At 65.0% G+C, this 16,821-nt stretch overlaps 3 protein-coding genes across 8 annotated transcripts in view; 1 reads left to right on the top strand and 2 right to left on the bottom strand.

The window, feature by feature from the left end:
* Positions 1 to 560: 560 nt before the first annotated feature.
* Positions 561 to 10,040, bottom strand: TEPSIN (TEPSIN adaptor related protein complex 4 accessory protein). 2 transcript variants are annotated; one of them, XM_047831697.1, is made up of 14 exons: positions 9,923 to 10,040; positions 8,786 to 8,858; positions 8,407 to 8,498; positions 8,176 to 8,269; positions 6,350 to 6,417; positions 6,088 to 6,166; positions 5,877 to 5,948; positions 4,923 to 5,132; positions 3,965 to 4,142; positions 3,765 to 3,878; positions 3,606 to 3,684; positions 3,234 to 3,368; positions 2,559 to 2,772; positions 2,137 to 2,267 (listed from the first exon to the last, which is right to left on the bottom strand). In XM_047831697.1, exons 1-13 carry the CDS (start codon positions 9,968 to 9,970, stop codon positions 2,560 to 2,562), a joined length of 1,455 nt encoding a protein of 484 aa, XP_047687653.1. In that variant the 5' UTR covers positions 9,971 to 10,040; the 3' UTR covers positions 2,137 to 2,267; position 2,559. The 2 variants fall into 2 exon arrangements, with proteins under 2 accessions (XP_047687652.1, XP_047687653.1); XM_047831696.1 differs by lacking the exon at positions 2,559 to 2,772 and having other exon boundaries at positions 561 to 2,267; positions 9,923 to 10,039.
* A 178-nt stretch (positions 10,041 to 10,218) lies between these two features.
* NDUFAF8 (NADH:ubiquinone oxidoreductase complex assembly factor 8) lies at positions 10,219 to 12,939 on the top strand. Its single transcript, XM_047831698.1, has 3 exons — positions 10,219 to 10,413; positions 10,525 to 10,635; positions 12,699 to 12,939. The coding sequence occupies exons 1-3, from the start codon at positions 10,330 to 10,332 to the stop codon at positions 12,726 to 12,728; spliced, it is 225 nt and encodes a 74-aa protein (XP_047687654.1). The 5' UTR covers positions 10,219 to 10,329; the 3' UTR covers positions 12,729 to 12,939.
* Positions 12,940 to 15,214: 2,275 nt separating this feature from the next.
* The window catches only part of SLC38A10 (solute carrier family 38 member 10), a 45,478-nt gene continuing 43,871 nt past the window's right edge, over positions 15,215 to 16,821 (bottom strand). For all 5 annotated transcript variants that reach the window (XM_047831691.1, XM_047831692.1, XM_047831693.1 and 2 more), the window contains one exon: positions 15,215 to 16,668. In XM_047831691.1, coding sequence (XP_047687647.1) covers positions 15,614 to 16,668 — 1,055 coding nt within the window. In that variant the 3' untranslated portion in view covers positions 15,215 to 15,613. The remainder of the gene's footprint in view (positions 16,669 to 16,821) is intronic.

Consider the following 16,821-nt stretch of genomic DNA (forward strand, 5'->3'; position numbering starts at 1 on the left):
GTAGGAAGAAACTAATAAAAAGCAGACAGCAATGAAATACAAAACAGAATGGTAGGAAAAAAGGAAACCCCAAGGTTTAGTTCTTTGAAAAAACCAGTATTAACAAACTTCTAATCAGACTAACCAAGAAAAAGAGGGGAGAAAGTTATCAACATCAGAAATGAAAGATGGAATACCATTATAGACCCTACAGAAATTGGATAATGAAATTATGTCATAAAATATTCTATGGTCATATTCAACTTCTGTGAAATGGACCGATTTCTTGAAAAATACCTTCCTGAAACTCACCTGGGAAGAAAGAGATAACCCAAATAGCCCCATACCTACTTCAGAAACTTTATAGTTCAAAGCCTACAATTAAGAATATTGAAGGACCAGATACTTCCACTGGGGAGTTCTTTCGAGCATTTAAGGAAGAAATAACACCTGTCCTGCTTTTAGAAAAGAAGTTCTCTAAGCGTGTCCTCATTAATGCTATCTTCATTAGCACACACGCGCGCACACACACACGCACGCACACACACACGCACAGGAAAGAAAAACAGCAACGGTGCAGCTTTGCGGGAACAACCGTGTTTATTTCGGAAGCTCTGGTGCTGTGACCCCTGGAGCAGCCGCGACCCTCTGAGGCACCAGAACCCTTGCCCCGAGGCCAGCCCCGCACAGTCTGCAGGGACCAGACACAGGTCGTACCGGGATCTGGCAGCAGAAACAGCCCGCCCCCCGCCCCAGGTGGATAAGCCGCTTGGGCGATGTAGGACTCCCTGCGAAGGGAGCGCTGAGCCCCAAAATACTCAAGCCGTGCTTCCAAATCCACACAAAAAGCCCTTGTTTCTGAGAGGCAGGCACAGGTCTCCAGGGGGCCCCTGAGGTCAGCGTTTCCCAGACCCGCTGCTGCAGGAATCCAAGTCCAGACAGCTAGCCTCTGGTAAGGGAGACAGGGAGGGGAAACTGAGGTAGCCCCGAGCCCTCCTCCCAGGGTGGCAAGGGCCACGGCTTGTCTCCTCCTGACTCGTCCCCAGAGGGGGCCGGGTGCCCTTCTCCATGGTGTCTGTGAGGACCCTGGGAGCCCCAGACAGATCCAAGTGAGGAGCCGGGCCTCTGCTCCTGTCCCCTCCAGGCAGGCTGTGCCATGCCCTCTGCCCCGGTCCCCCTCGCAGTCCTTCTGGCCGCGGGAAGAGCAGCCTGACAGTGTCTGCGGATGGGGCCCCCCGGACGGCTGCAGGGCAGGAGACCCAGCAGTCGGTCCGGGGCCCCCAGCCACCACCCTGAACAAGCAGCTCAGTTCCTAACCCTGCCCAGAAACCGGCACGGCCGGCACGGCTTGGCGCTGGTCCTGTTTCTCCCCCAAGGCCTCAGGCTGCCCCTCCGGCCACCACGCCCACAGGAAGGGCCCGTGCACGAGGGGGGTCCTGCCTCATCCACAGGAAACCAGGGAACCCGCTTTCGGGTTGGGCGCCGACCCCTGTGCACGGTGCCACCTGGCTCTGCTGGCTCGTGGACCGGCGGCACATCACCCGGGGCTTGATCAGCGGCCGCTGTACTCGCTCTGGTCAGCTGCCCGCACCGTGTCCTCGGTGAGTGAGGGGGGGATGCCGGAGGGAGGGCGGACCGGCCACACACACCCGAGGGGAACCACTCCTCGGTGGGACGTGGGGGCTGCGGGCAAACGGGACAGCACAGAGTCACGGAATCCTGGGATTTACAGGCCGGGGCCACGGTGACTCCACGTGTGGCCCAGGCTGGCAAGGTCACGAGTTTAGGAAAGGGAAGACAGAAGGTTCCGAGCCGGGAGGGGCTCCTGCTGCCGCCGCCCTCTGTGGTGGCGTCCAGGGGGCCTGGGGGGCCTCTTCTGTGGCGGGCCCGGCCCCCAGCAGGCGGGGACAGGCCACCAGCTCCATGCCAGCAAACAAGGATCTGCAGCCCCCGGGCCCTGGGCAAAGTTCCGGCGCTCCCTTTGGGGAGCCCGTGCCCGGCGGGCTCCACTCAGGTCCGGCGCCCTCCTCTCTGGAACCCACCAGGCCGGCCTCGGCCTCCCTGGGGACTGAGAGCGGGGAGCCATCGGGGGGAAGGGGGTGTGCAGGGCCCTGGGGCGGGAAGAGGGCGGAACTCAGCGGCTGCAGGAAAGCGTGGCTCCCGGAGAAGGGCACGGCGTCGGTCAGCAGGTCGGCCGGGCCCCCGCGGCCAGCAGCAGGGCCCAGCTCGACCGGGGGCCTCTGGGCGGGGGGCCGCTGTCGGCAGGAGGCTTCAAAGTGCCTCAGGATCTGGAGGAGGAAACGGAAGGGACCGGCTGAAGGTCCCTGTGCGCCCGGGAGCACAGAAGACACAGCCTCCCAGAGAGCAGGTGGCTCGTCCCACCTCCTCCTCCTCCAGCCACCCCCCACCGGCCACACTGTGTGCGCCCAGACACGGCGAACCTGCTGCTCTACAAATGCACACGTTCTCCGGCCCCGAGCCCGGCCCCGTGACGAGCCAGCTCGGGGTAGTGGGGGGGGGGGGGTCCCTTGCCGGGTGCCAAGCAGCACCTGACACAGATGCTGAGGAAATGAACGTGCCTCAAACCCTCCGGTCCTTCCCAACTCTGCACACACGGCCTCCTCCAGCCTTCACGTCCTCAGAGACACCGTGATGGCCTCGCTGCGGCGGGGTCACCGATTCTTTGACAAAGGGCAATTTAAAGACACGCCACTGAGGGTCCGAATTCTCAGCAGCCACGGAGGAGCGCAGAAGCCGGGGATGCCAGTGGGCAGGTGGAAGACGTGCTGGGGCCTGGCTGAGGGGAGAGGCCAGCAGCCTGTGGGGGCTGCCCAGAGGCTCCCCAGTGAGGGAGCCGGGCGGCCCGCACACAATTCGAGCATAACTGGGAAACGGACTCGCGTGAAAGAAAACACTTCTGCTCTCTAGGGGCCGAGCACGGACTCCTGAACTGTGACCCCAGGTGGCCAGCAGAAGGATAAATGGACCTGAGCAGGCAAGGAGGGCTTCCCGCAGGAGGCCACTCGTGGGCTGAGCCAGGCGGGACGGGGAGCTGCCTGCAGAGCAGAGCTGCTGAGCAGCAGGGCAGGGGAGAGGTCCCAGGAGCAGGAAAGATCCACGAGCCAAGGACCCCGGCTGTTCTAAGGCCCGGCCCGGCCCAGCCCGGTGGCGAGGGGCAGGAATGTGGAAGCGGATCTGGGAACGGCTGGAGGAACAGCGTGCAACTTCTCCTCCGGGTCCCGGCTGCTGCCCACCTTGGTGGCCTTGTTGGTCACGGGTCCAGGGCTGCCTGCGCTGAGCTCCTGCAGCCGCGGCCGGGCGAGGAGCAGGATGTGCTCCTGGGAGAGCAGGTCGGTGCAGCCCAGGGACGCGATGGCGCCCAGGGCCCTCTGCCGGGCGGACAGAAGGTCAGCGCGGTCCACCCCCGGAGGGAGGCCCCTCTCACAGCTCCGTCCTCCCCTTGGCCCGACTACAGCCCCAAGGTGGGGGAGCCCCGGGGGTGGGCCCACTGCCCCCCCGCCCCCAGGGCAGGCCCCGGGTGAGGCGGTCCCGGCCAACCCCACCGCAACCCTCACCTGCCCACACCCATGCCCCCAGGCGCCCCCCAGCCTCGGGCCGGCCCTCACCATCTGCACACACTCGCTGGTCCCGTCCAGACGGCGGGTCAGCAGTTCCAGGACCGCCTCACAGTTCAGCAGCCCACACCTGCAGGAAGGCACAAGCAGGAGGTGGGGGCGGGGGGCTGGGGCCGGGGCCAGGAGCGGGGAGCCGGTGGGGGGACTCACTCTTTGATGAAGCACTGAGCCTCCTCTCGGCTCAGAAAGGCACGCGGCCCCCGTGTCACAGTCTGGACCAGGCTCTGCTCCTGCTGGCAGTCGCTCAGGGTCACCGCCTCCACCCTACCGGGGGCACAGCAGTCAGGGTAGAGAGAGAGTCCTCCGGGTCAGGCCCCAACCCAGGGTGGGACCCCAGAAAAGGACCTCACCGCTCTGCCAGGTCGCTGGGTGCCTGGCTAGCCGCTGAGGGGCTGTCGCTGCCCGACCGACTGCCTGAGTCTGAGACCTTGCCTGGGTCACCGCTCCCCCGGGATGAATTCTGGGAGCTGGAGCCGCTGTCTGGCTCGTCCCAACCCCCTCCTGCCTGCCCGGGCTGGGGTCTCGTGACTGTGACAAACAGGACCGTGGGTGAGGTCGGGGGCGGGGGGCTCTGACTTGCCTCATACACCCCTCCCCGGGGCACCTCGACCAAGAAACACCAGGGAAGAGGTGACACGGGACAGAGCAGGGAACCCCTCAGAATGGTCAGGGAGGGGCCGGCCGGCCTGTGGCGGCAGGGGCAGTGCCGGACCCCGAGGCACAGAACTGTCGGGGAGTCCCGACAGTTCTCCTTCAGGCCAGGCCAACTCCCAGGAGCTTGGGCCAGAGCACTGTGACGCTGCGGTCCCTTCTCACCACACACCTCGCTCGGGGACGGCCCTGTGTCGACATCCCCCCGACTAGAACGCACGCGCGTGGAGGCTGGCCCTGGGCCCTGGCCTCGCGGCCGTCCCGGCTAGACCGGCAAAAGCCGGGCTGCGGCCCAGCTCACGACCCAGGCCTGTACCCGAGGCGGTGGGGCCCTCCGGGAGCCCCCGCCCCCCTTAACGCCATACACCCCAGCTCCTACTCGAAGCAACTGGCGAGAAGCTGGCAAAACAGCATCCAGACGCCGCGCGATCTTAATACGGCACGGAGGCCACAGCGAGCGCGCACAGAGCCACGGAGCCGGCGAAAGGCTGTGCGGGCCCCCGGCCCCCCCGGGACACACCACCTCCTTCCCCGGCCTCTGAGCCAGGAGCCTGTACCCCTTGCCGGGAAGGTCCTGTCGGCGGCTCCGCGGCCCCCTCTCCCTCCAACACACCACGGGGAGGGGCCTGCTCACCCGGACCCCCAGGAGAGTCTCACCGCTTCCTCGGGCGCCCGGGAGAGCTCCGGGGAGCGGCTTCCCGGCACTGGGGCAACCACGGCTGGCTGCGGGCGTCATGGCGGGCTGGTAGGCGTCACCCCGCGGGAGGGGCCTCCGGGTGCCGGGGCTCTCGGGCCCGGGGCGCACAGCATTGGCCACGACCTCTGCAGCCTTCTGGATGGTGGAGAGGAAGGCTTCGCCCGCAGAGCCTGCGCCGGAGAGAGACAGGGTGCCAGCCCTCTTCAGTTCTGCCCCCCCCCCCCCCCCCCCCCCCGCAGGAGGAGTTCAAGAGGCCAGCACGTGAGCCGTAGTCACACAGCAGAGCCCACGTGGGGCACCCAGGCCCTTCCGGAAGCTTCCCCAGTGAATGCTGCTTTAGTGCATTCCCAGGCCCGACAGAGCCTGGCGCTCCAGCTTACGGCATGGCCATGCCCCCAAGTCCCCCGGCCCCACGTGGGAGCAGGACAGCTAAGGGGATCGTCAGAGAGCTCGGTCCCCTCGGCGGCTCACGTCCAGTACGGGTGCAGGGGTGCGTGAGTGCCCTGACGGGACCAACCACCGTCACTCCTGAGTCAGGAACAGGCAAGGCCTGCGAGCCAGGCCTGCTTTAGGAATCAGTGCTCCCGAGGTACCGGGGGTCTGAGAGCCGAGACCAGAACCGGCAGCACCCAGGCCGGCCGCGTCCACTCACGACGGGCACCGTCCCCACGCCACCGCCCTCCGCCCTCAGCCCCTCTGAGGGACCAGGGCCTGGGTGCACGCGTACAGACCTGGCCTCCGCCCGGCTTCTCGCCTGTTGGTTTCGCAGACTGGCCCTGCCTCGTTCTCCCGCGGGCCCGGGCAGAGGAGAGCGCGGTGGCAGGACACCGGCCCCAGCCGTGCCACCCGCCACGCCTCCCAGGCCAGATCCGCCAGACCCTTATGCCCGCGCCCTGCACCCCCGCAGCACTCACCTGTGGGGCCCCGTTCCTTGCTGTAGCCGAAGCCCTGGAGGGCGCCCTGGGGCCTGGACTCGGAGCCCATGCCTGTGAGCAGGACCCACGTCAGTGCCAGTGTGACCGCTCACGCTCAACCCTGTGTACCTGGGACAGCGGGGCGGGGGGGGGGGGACCTCAAACCCTCCCCAGGGTGAACACCCAGCGAAGGGGATGGGCGGTCGCCTACCTGCCGGAGGCAGGGCCCTGGGTGGCTGGGAGGGAGGCGGGGGCAACAAGTTGTCCGAGAACAAGGCGCTCCCCAAGTCCTAGACGAGGACGCAGAGGGCACTCAGCTCGCTGTGGTCCGGCTCTGTCCCCCCGCCCCCCTGCTCTCTCCGGGGGTCCCACAGCAAGGGCGGAGCCACCTTGTTCCCAGGTGGTGGAACAAACGGAACAAACGAACAAACGTCTGGCAGTCTGTCCCGGGCTGCCCCGAGTGCTGGACTCACCTGGGCGGCCGCCCGCACCTTCTGGTACAAGCTGTTGCCGTGGAGAGGGTCTGGGGGCCCCGAGAAAACTGTAGGACGGAGGCAGATGCGCAGGTGAGACGCAGCTACTGACACTCAGAGGTGCGGCTTTAATGGCCCCCCGGCCCTCGTGGTGGGCACCCCCCTGGACCCCTGGCAGATGACCCCGGCACCCCGAGGGTCAGGGGCGGCCTCCTGAAACACGGGTCTGACCTCCAGTCCCCGGGCGACACCCCTTCCAGGTCAAAGTCCCTAGAGTGGCGGCCACCCTTCCGCACCCCCAAGCCCGGGAGCCCCCAGATCCCCCTCATCCGGGACCCACTGCCCCCACACTGCTTTTCAGAGATATACCACCCACTGGGCCTATGGAGGCCGCACCCCGGCTGCCCCCTCGCTCATGCCCACAGAGCGGAGCCCCCTGCCGTCTCTCGCCGGGGTCCCTGCACTGTCTGCCTCACTGTACCCCCCTGAACCCACTCTCTACTCGGAGCAAAGCGAGCAATCAAAGCCCCACGGAGGCTCCCGCGGCCCTGACGATACCACCTCCCTCTATGTAACAGCTTCAGCTGTGACAAACGAGTTTTTCCTAGAAGGAATTGAGTGACACCCCCGTTCCCAGTCTCTTGTCACAAACGCATCTCACTTTCTGCCCTGGCAGGTGGCCCAGGGTGCGCGCCCATCGGCCAGTCGGGAATGGAATCACCAGGGAACCACCGGGGTGGGGGAGGGGGGGTGGCGTAAGCCTCCCTGCTGTTCCTGCCGCACAGGACCCACCCCCCCCCCCAGCCCCGGCCCCTCGTGCCTGAGCTGAGGCCGTCGTCTGCGGGCCGTCCCACCCCAGAGCCACCTCCTCTCGCTACCCCACCTCCCGACAGCCTGTGGCAGGGTCCCCCGGGGTTGGCACTCAGAGTACAACGGACTGGGACCGGCCCAGCAGAGACTCCGGTGCCAACAAGGACCCGCTGTCTGCCGCATCCTGTGCTGCCTCAGCTGCGCCCCTGGGGTGGAGGACGGAGGCCTCCAGTGAAGAGTCAGCCGCGGTTTCGGGGTGTGGGGTAGGCCGGCACCTGGCAGGCAGGATGCTAGAAATGCTCAGGATCCCCGAGGAGCACGCGGTGGCCAAGAGCAACTAACTGGGTCCCCCTCCCCGGCGCTGCCCTCCCAGGGACCCTCTCAGGGATGGCTCCGTGGGCGTGGTTCTTGCCTGCGGGCCGAGCCCTTCCGGTGTCATTCAGGGCGGGGTCTGCTGACGCTGTGCCCCTGAGACCCACCGCGGCCAGGACTCCTGCCTTAGCTGAGGGGAAGGCCTCAGGCCCCGACCCCCCCAAATCCCAGTTAGGGAAAAAGACACGGGACAGCCCCAGGCCCGGCCGGGGAGTGAGAGATGGAACCCCACCCCAGACCCAGCTGTGCTAGACCTAGACCTCGACAGGCCAGAACCCCGCCTCTCCCGGGGGCCTCCCACAGACCTCCCTGTCTCGGTCCTGGGGAGCAGTCCTGGGGGGGGAGACAGAGCCCCTCTGGTGTGCCGGGCACTGGAACAGGCAGGACGGGCCTGGGCTGCCCAGGCCAGGCAGGGCACACAGGCAGAAGTAAGCCACCGTGCGGCGGCGGGCCTGGCGACGGATGGAAGGGAAAGCCTGTGACAGAGTGAAGGCGGTGGCTGGGGTGCGGGGTGCCGCGGAGAAGACCGCAGCGGGCAGGAGGCGAGTCCCGCCGGTGGGAGGGGCGTCTCTGTGAGGGGGCGGTGGCCAGCAGAGGGACTCTGTGCAGCCTGCCCTGGCCGCCCCGCCCCAGCGCCCGGATACCTGCGGCTTCCTGGATGAAGGCAGGGTTGCGTTTGAGGATGAGCAAGGACGAGGAGGAGCCGTGACCACACAGGTGGAGCAGGATCTTCAGCACCTGGGGGACAGTCGCAGGGGGCAGCACAGGCCCAGAGGGCAGCCCGCACGCATCCCGCGGCGACCCTCTCCTGGTGCTTCGCCACCCGCTGGCCCGTCCCCCAGCGGAGGGTCTGCGGGGGCCGCTCGGGGACTCACCTTCAGCTTCACTCGGCCAGAGCCGCTGTGCAGACGGTTCAGAAGGTACTCCAGGAGGCACTGGCTGCTGCCCAGGGACTCGTGTGAGATTTCTGGCAGGCGCTCGGGTTAGGGAAGGAGCGAGCTGACCCCAGGCCACACGAGGCCACGCCGGCGGGGGAGAGAACCAGGCCTTCCTGCCACCAGACTTCTCCCGTGTCTTCCCCGCAAACACCCACCCGAGGCCCTGGTTTCAGGAGCTTGGGCCTCTTACGGCCTCCTGGGCCCCGCGTCATCAGTCGTGTGGCTTTTGGACCCACCCACACTTGGTCCCTACAGTAAAGGAGCTGGGGGGCCTCCGAAGGACAGGCCCCTGGACATGGGTGACGAGGAAGGATACTGGCGATCTCCTCAAACAAGTAGCCCGGACACGGGACATCATCGTCCGACGTTCCCTTCAGGAGAACCGGGAGCTGAAAGGGAGCGCGAGCCCCTGGCATGATGAGTGGGCATCACAGGGAAAAAACCCAAACACCCATTCCCACTTGGCCCAGCGTCTGGGCGTCTGGGGAGCGTGGGCCTCAGAGCAAAGACAGGACGGGGAACCTCAGGGACACTCACGGGGACAAGTGCGTGGACTCTGCTGGGTGCTCACCACAGACTACAGTTTCAAGGGCAGCGGCCTGACGGCACGAGAACACGGGCCTGAAAGTCACCTTATTTGTCCAGCAAGGCCCAAAGGGGAGCTGGACAGACGTGCAGAGCCGTGGAGGCCTGGGCCCAGAGCGGAGTCTCTGCACTAACACAACTGAACCGACCGACTGCTTCACCGGCGGCCCAGCCCCTGAACACCTGCCTGGCGACGCTCAAGGCCGCCCGCTGCATCTGCTTTGGCTCTGGCCAACAGCAACAACAGGCCCCGACCTCCGCTTCTCGGAGCATTCGCCACGATGAACTGACGATGGTGGACGTGGGTCTCCCACAACTCGGGAGCGTCCTTCCCTAGGACCTGAGGGCCCCGGTTTGAAACGCAACCACTAGGAAGGCCCGGGCCTGTCTCGCACGCCCTGTACGGGGGCAGGACCCCAAGTCCCGAAAGGGCCGGCCAGCTGCCGAGTTGCACGGACACTGCAGTGCTCCTGCCACAAATGGGAAGGAGCCGGGGCTGTCCGCGCCGGCGTCAGGCTGTGCCGTCTGAGACCCCAGCTGTCTCTTCCAATTCGGGTTCTGTCCGGGGGGGGGGGGGGGGGGGATGTGAAGCAGAGGTGGCGTGCCCCGCCCACACGGCGTCGGGGATCGGACCCCGACCCTGAGGCCACAGCGGAGAAGGGGACCCAGGAACGAGATGCAGGGGCAGAGGGGACACCAGGGGCCCAAGAACGGCCGGAGGGGCTCGAGGAGGAGGACAGGCACGGAGAGGGCCGGAGGGAGATGGAGGCGTCTGTGGGCCTGGGAGGAGGCCCCAGCGGGCGCCGAGCAGGGCCGGGGAGGGGAACAGCTCTGGCCCGGGGTGGGGGCCGCGGCCGCCCGCACTCACCCGGTGCAGGAAGCTCAGGCGGTCCCGCAGCGGCGGCGTGGACGCCATGATGCCGGCCACCTTCCGGCCCCGCCCGCGGCCGCGGACCCCCTCCAATCACCGCGCGGGCCTGGACTAGCTGGCCAATCGCTCGCGCGGGGCGGGGCCTGCAGTCTATGCCGGCAAACAACCTGAGCCTGAACCAATCCGAAGTCCCAGATCAAAGACAGACAAATTCACGAGCCACTTGCAGGGCTCGGAGAGGCCCGGCGCCGTTCCGGAAGCGAAGCAGGGGCTGGAGCCGAAGCCTAGCCAAATAGAAAGCGCAGGAAAGGCGACGGGCGGAAGGCGCGCCTATCGAGAAGCTGGGCGCCGGAAAAGGACGGGCCTAAGATGGCGGCGCCCATGGGTGCCAGGAGGAGCCGCTCATGTCGGGGAACGGAGCGGTGTGGGGACGCGTGCGAGGCCGCCTCCGCGCCTTCCCCGAGCGCCTTGCGGCCTGTAGGGCCGAGGTGAGAAGGTGTCGGGCGGGGAGGGGGCGGGGGCGGAATCTGCCCTGGGTGACCGGCGGGGGGGGGGAGGGGCGCCCTCCGCGACCCTCGCCTGTCCCCGTCCGCCCCCAGGCCGCGGCTTATGGCAGGTGTGTGCAGGCGTCCACGGCCCCGGGCGGCCGCCTGACGAAGGACCTCTGTGTGCAGGAGTTCGAGGCCCTGCGGAGCTGCTTCGCCGCCGCGGTAGGTGGGCGCCGCCCCGGCCTCTTCCCTTGCCAACCCCAGCCCCGCCTTGGGGAGGGGCACCTGGCGGCGGGGACCCCGGCGTCCCAGCGCTGGACCGCTGGTCGGCCGCCCCCCCCCCCCCCCCGCCCCGCCCCGCGTGTTCGGTGCCAGGCCGTACCTCCTGCCCGCCGGATCCCGCCGCCGCGGAGCTTGTGTGCCCTCGTCTGTCGAGCGAGGGGAACACCAGCCTCGTCGTGAAGATGCTGGTGGCGGTGGTGGCATGTATGCGAAAACTCTCTGTGACTGGTGCTGTCGCTGGAGCCTAATGCTCAAACGAACCGCAGCCTAGTAGTCCAATGGGCACCTGCTATCTTAGCTTCCTTGGTGTTTAGGACCCCGCGTGTGTACCGCGCGTGCATTTATAACCATAGGGCCACCCAGCACACACTGAGAGGCACCCCCGTCTTCCCCCAGACAGCAACCCCATTTTGCAGAGGGTGGAAGGAGAATCTATAGGCCACTGTCCTGGGTTTGTCAGAACAGGCTTCCAGAGGCTGGTGAGTCCCTAGCCTAGCTGCACTGGCTGGTTTTCACTGGCTGGGAAGTGGGCCCCGCTGGGAACAGTTTGCGGGCTGTTTTCGGTTCTGGACTGTAACCACTCAACAGCGAGTCCCATCTCTTTCTGAGGCATTTTTTTCTGATCCCTGTTTGATCAAGTGTTGAGGCAGCAAGAGTCTCGTGAATATCACCAGCGCTTTACGAAAATGAAAAACTAGTGTTGTATTTACACATTTCCGTAAAAAACATGGAACAAGTGGGGTTGGAGGACGTAGCCGTGCCCAGAGAACCTCCATGGGGAGTTCCAGACAGCATGAGGAGAGGGCTGCCTGTGATGAGGGTCCTGGGCTGGTGCCCAAGGCATCACCACCCAAGGTGCCTCCATTGGGTGGGGCTGGGTTGGGCCATGATGCCAGCCATCAGCTCTGTCCTCCGGAGCTGCTGGTGCAGTTGGGTGAGCTCGGCAGGATTCAGGAGACCCGTGGCTGTTTCCTGATGTTCTGGGACCGTCTTGAGCAGAGTGACTAGCTGTGGGTTAGCTGCTTCTCCAAGGAGAGAGTTCACGTGTGTTCCCAGAGGGCTCAGGTCTCCTTGCACCTCTCTTTGTGATTATCATGGCCGAGAGCCTTTGGCCTCATCCTGCCCTTGTCACCAGCCTCAGATCTGATGTGGGCTGTTCATCCAAGGTTGCACCTGTTCCCCGGACTTGCTTCCTGCTTCTCGGCAGCTTCCTTGTTTGACAGGCCTCCCCAGGGGACAGGATGAAGCTTCACTGTGTGATTACTGGTGGGAAGAATTTAAGTGCAAGATGAAGATCAAACGTGTTAGTTATGCACAGATTTTCTGTCCCACCTTTTGTGGTTAGGAGTTGTCTGTTGCAGGCATCTGATCACCTGTGACTTTTTTTTTGCTTTTCTTCCCTGGTCACTTGAGGTGTCCCCACAGTGCGCGTGCTGCCCTCAGGAGCCCTCTGCTATTTTAATGTGCCATTCTTCACGGAAGGTGACTTACCTGCAGACCCTGGGCCCCAGGCACTTGGGAGTTTGGGACTAGGGTGCTCGAGCGTCTCTCACCACGAGGCAGCGCACTGCTGAGTGCATTTCTGCCCATCCTGCTCTTGTCCCCGGCACTTGTGCGGAGCTGCAGGAGGCTGAAGGGGCGTTGGGCTCCAGACCAGCTTCGTCCCAGGGAGCCCTGTCCCTGGGCCAGTGTTTCAGCAGCTCTGCCTCAGCGTTTTCTGTAAGAAGTTCCCGCTGCCTTTCAAGAACCAAGTGGTGTGCTGGAGGGGGGGGAAGGTCTGCACAGCACCTGGTCCAGGGTGGGCTTGGCTTTGGGAGCACGCTGTCACCAGCAGATTGAGCCCCTTGGCCCGTGGCAGCTCCGAGCAGCTGGGCCCTCTTCCACGCATCCACAACCAGGCTCTCCCACAAAGTGTTCGCTAGGAGATGGCATTTGGGGGGGAGGTGGCTTCTGCCCTTTGCGGTCACATCTAACCCATTCAAACCAAATCTTTTCTCTTCCAGGCCAAGACGACCCCAAGGGGAGGCCTTTAGGATGGACAAGCCTGCACTACATTTGTGTTTGCTGCCCACAGCCTTGAGGGACAGACGCCTGAGACGTCTAAAGCTTTTAGAGCTAAAAGGACTGCACGCCCATCAGGGCAAGACGTGGGCAGACGGGGGATCTGGTTTTCTTGCCTCGTGTATGTAAGGTTTCTGGTTAGAGTAAGAAGCGACAAAGCAACAATACAGACTGGCAGACCACGCCGGGTCTTTGTTCTGTTGCACCCAGAGTGTGCGTGGGCCCTGGGGGTACACTTGTCAAAGAATTTTCACCCCAAACACGTTATCGGAATCTAACAGCCACCAAATGTAGTTACCGGTTTACAGGACCTACCAAAGGACGTCAACGCCATGAGGAAAAGATTCGGGCGTAGGGAAGGAAACTCAGGTGCTTTTTCTGGACTTAGAGGCAAAAAAGGAGGGGCTGCCCTTCTAGAGGCTGGGAGGGTGAGGCACCAGCCAGCCCAGAGAGGGTCTGGCCTAGGAACCCAGCAGCAGTGACAGCATGTGGGGCGTCTCCCCTTCTGCGGCCTCCTCTGGGGTCAGAGCCCAAGCCCTCTTGACCCCACCCTGCAGTGCTTATGTGCAGCACACACAGCCAGTAGGACCCCCAGTGCCTGTGGCTGAGGATCCCACGGGTCCTGAGTGCCACCTGCTGGACGCTTGGGGATTGTGCTCCAAGAGCCCCTCCCAGGGGTGTGGCGGCTGTGCTACCCCTGGGCTCCACGCAGCCCCTGGCGTCTCAAGAGTCCCCAGCATCCACATGCTGATGGGGGGGGGCGGGGCAGGTGACTACCCTCTGCTGACCCCACACACACTCCAGGGGCCTGAGGGGGAAGGGGCGGGCGTGGGAGCCGAGTGATCCTTACCACAACCCCCACCACTATCACAATGCTCCTCATGGAGCCTTGAGGGTGTGCTCTAGACCCTTGCACGCTGTCCCAGGTCCTGACAGCCTCTCGTGGGGAGTGTGTGGGTGTCCGCTGGCCACTGGCTCAGCCCCTTCCAGAACCGTCCTGCCAGGTGCCCTCCTGCCCCCATGCCTCCCAGTTCTGTCTCGTGTTTCCCGTGTGTCCCTCCCCTTTGGGCCACACACCAAGATCCCTTCCAAGTTCCTTGGCCTTTGTGTTTGCTTTCTGGCTTTGCTAAATTCGCCCCATCTTTAAGACTGTGTTTATGGAGGGAAATTCAACGAAACTGGCATCTGGATACGGCTGTCATCACACCCAATTCCTCGTATGCCTCTGTACCGGTCACTGGTGTTAGCCCTCGGGTGGCCCTGCCCTCAGATGGGAACCTTGAAGGCAGGATCCTTCCCCACTCGCTCAGGGCAGCTACCCACGGGGCGCCCGCGGCCGGCCGTGCTTGCTGCTTCAGCCAGACTGCCCGTCGCACCTGCTTGGCACCAGCGATCATTCCCCACCCCCCACCCCAGCTCACTGCAGTTCTGGCAAGGCGGCCCCACCCAGAGGTCCCAGGTTCTTCCCTGAGGGCTGTGGACAGGGGAGGAGGTGGAGGTGAGAGCCAGGAGGCAGGGAGAGTGTGGGTGGGACCAGGACCAGAGTATCCAAGGGCAGCACGACCCTGCCCCTGCCCTGGAAGGAAGTTGCAGGATGGCAGGACCTCCAGGAAGACGCGAAACTCGGGTCTAGAACGTACGTGGGTAAATATGTTTGGAAATAAAATCCCACTCTAAAAACTTAACAGAGTTCGGATCCTAGGGAAACATCCAAAAGGTGTCTTCCCGCTGAGCATGGTTTGTTTGGGATTTTTACTTAAAAAAGGATAGGAAACACCCAAGACCCCGCCTCACCCAAGCCTCACCAGGGGCTTTCCTCTGAAGAAGCAGTGCTCCTCTCCCTCCCCTCCTTTTATTACCAATTTCTGGTCCTCAGGCCGTCCAAGGACAGAAAAAACTACACGAATTCAAAGGTGCGGGGGAGGCCAGAAGCGACGGCTGGAGCTGCCTGGGCAGCTGTCAGGGAGCAGCCGCACCCAGGGCCCCTGCCCTTGGAAGGGGTGTGGGGTATACACGTGGGATGGAGCTGGCACAGGCCTGAGCCAGTCACACCTGCCCCCCTGACCAGCCTCCGAAAAGCCGGGGGCAGCCTTGGGCTTCTGTTCCCTGAAAGTCTCCCCCAAACACCACCCCGCCTGCTCACAGGGTCTTTCCGGGGCTGCGTGGGGTCCAGTTTCCGTGTCACCCGTGACGTTTGGTCAACAGGGGTTCTCCGGCCGCCTGTTGCAGCTCTACGCTGGCCACAGGGGCTCCTCGACGCCAGCCCCGCTAACCAGACGTCGCGCCGTTGGTTATGTTTAAAACCACTTTCTGGTTTGGGAAACCGCAGGGACTGGAGCACGCAGAGCAGAGCTCGAAGGGGCAGGGGCGGGTGTGCGCCCGGGCAGCTCTCTGACCCTGTGGGCAGCCCAGCCCCGTGCCCGGTGCCCCACAGACACGAAGCAGCGTCCACTGAGCAGCCGGGTGGTGGCAGTGTGTATTAGGGTTTTCCACAACACTCAGAACATCGCGTGAACAATGAACAGAGCAACTGGGAGTCGGGCAGACGGGGGGCTCTCGCTCTCCCCGAGCCCCTGTAGGGGCTGTGGTCCCCGGCCGGCCTCTCTCGAGGCCCCAAGCGGACGCTGCATCGTCGGGAGTCTTGGCGAGTGGCTGTTTCTCCTCGAGGCCGCAGCGAGCTCAGTCACTTGGACAAGAGGCGGGATAGCACAGGCACACGCTGTCTGGAAACGAGGCCACAGTGAGAGGTCTTTCAGACTCCCACCCAGGGTGTGAACTCTGGAACTCCGCGCCCACGTGGTCCCGGTGTGGCTGGGTGACACCAGCCAGCCAGGAGGACGGTGGCCATCAGGGGTGCTCAGGGATCCTCCAGGGCCTCAGCCAGCTGCTTAATCTGGCGACCATGGACCACCCGCAAAGCACCCCCTGCAGCCTGGCGGAGCTGGGTCTCTAGGGCACTCCGGAGATCGTTGACCTGCACATCCGGGAGAGGGTTGAAGCTGATGATGACCCTGTCCTTCGGGGCTGGGGCTCCCCCTGCCCCAGGAGCCACATCCCGCCGTCTCCTCCGAAGGTCGGAACCGGCCTGGACTTTCAGGTCTCGGTTGGGTTTGGCGTAGTCTGGCTTCTGGGCCCCGGGGATGGCTGGTTTGGGCCCAAGATCTGGGTCTGGCCTCTGCTCAGGTTCTTGGATGGCAGCGTCCTCCCCCTGAGCAGGCACACGGTCCCCGCCAGGGGCCTCCTTTCTGGCCTCCAGGTGACCGCCCTGCTGCCCAGCCTGACCCAGTGCGGAAACAGCCCGGTGCCCCAGCTGCCGGGTCTCGGCCTGGGCCCGGGGGGCCGCTCCTCCGGGCTTGCTGGCCAGGCCTGCAGGCCCCTGGTCTCGGATGACTGGCTGCGACTTCACACGCGGGTCCCTTATCTCCCTCGCCTCCAGCGCATCTGCCTCCTTCCGAGCCCCGGCACCAGTGGCTGCCACCTCTTTTCTGGATTTCCTCCTTTCGCGGGAGCCTCCGCCAAAAACGTCCTGACCCTGCTCCGGGAACTCGCCGGCGACGAGCTTCTCTGGGCTCCGGGGCGCCTCAGCAGGGCCCGGCACGGGCACCCGCTCCCGCATGCCGGCGCCCGCTGCCTCAGGCACGACGCCCGGCCGGCCCTCCCTCGGCTCAGCCGGGGCAGCCCGGGGCTCCGCGTCGGCCGCGCCAGGAGGACCGGCCGGAGCTCTGCCCGCGGCCCCCACGGGCTCCTCCGCGGAGCGCTGGCCGTGCCCCTGGGGCGGAGCGGGGGGTCGCCCCGGAGCTCCGAGCGCCGCTTCCAAAGGCTGTTGGGGGGGGTGCTCCACGGTCTCCTCGCCGGGGGCCTCCAGCTCCTTCCCCCTGGGCGCGGCCACTCCAGGCTCGGGCGGCACTTCAGCTGCAAATGAAGGAGGCCACCGGTTTGGCTACAGAAGTGAGAAGCTGCTGACGAAGGGACTGGAAAGGAGAACTGGCCAGCGGAGCCGGAGCCGTGTTAAGAAACACAAGCCCCCAGGGGGACTCTAGGCCCCGGAGCCACGCACCCAGCCAC

The sequence above is a fragment of the Prionailurus viverrinus genome, chromosome E1 (assembly GCF_022837055.1).
Source record: "Prionailurus viverrinus isolate Anna chromosome E1, UM_Priviv_1.0, whole genome shotgun sequence".
NCBI lineage: Eukaryota > Metazoa > Chordata > Mammalia > Carnivora > Felidae > Prionailurus > Prionailurus viverrinus.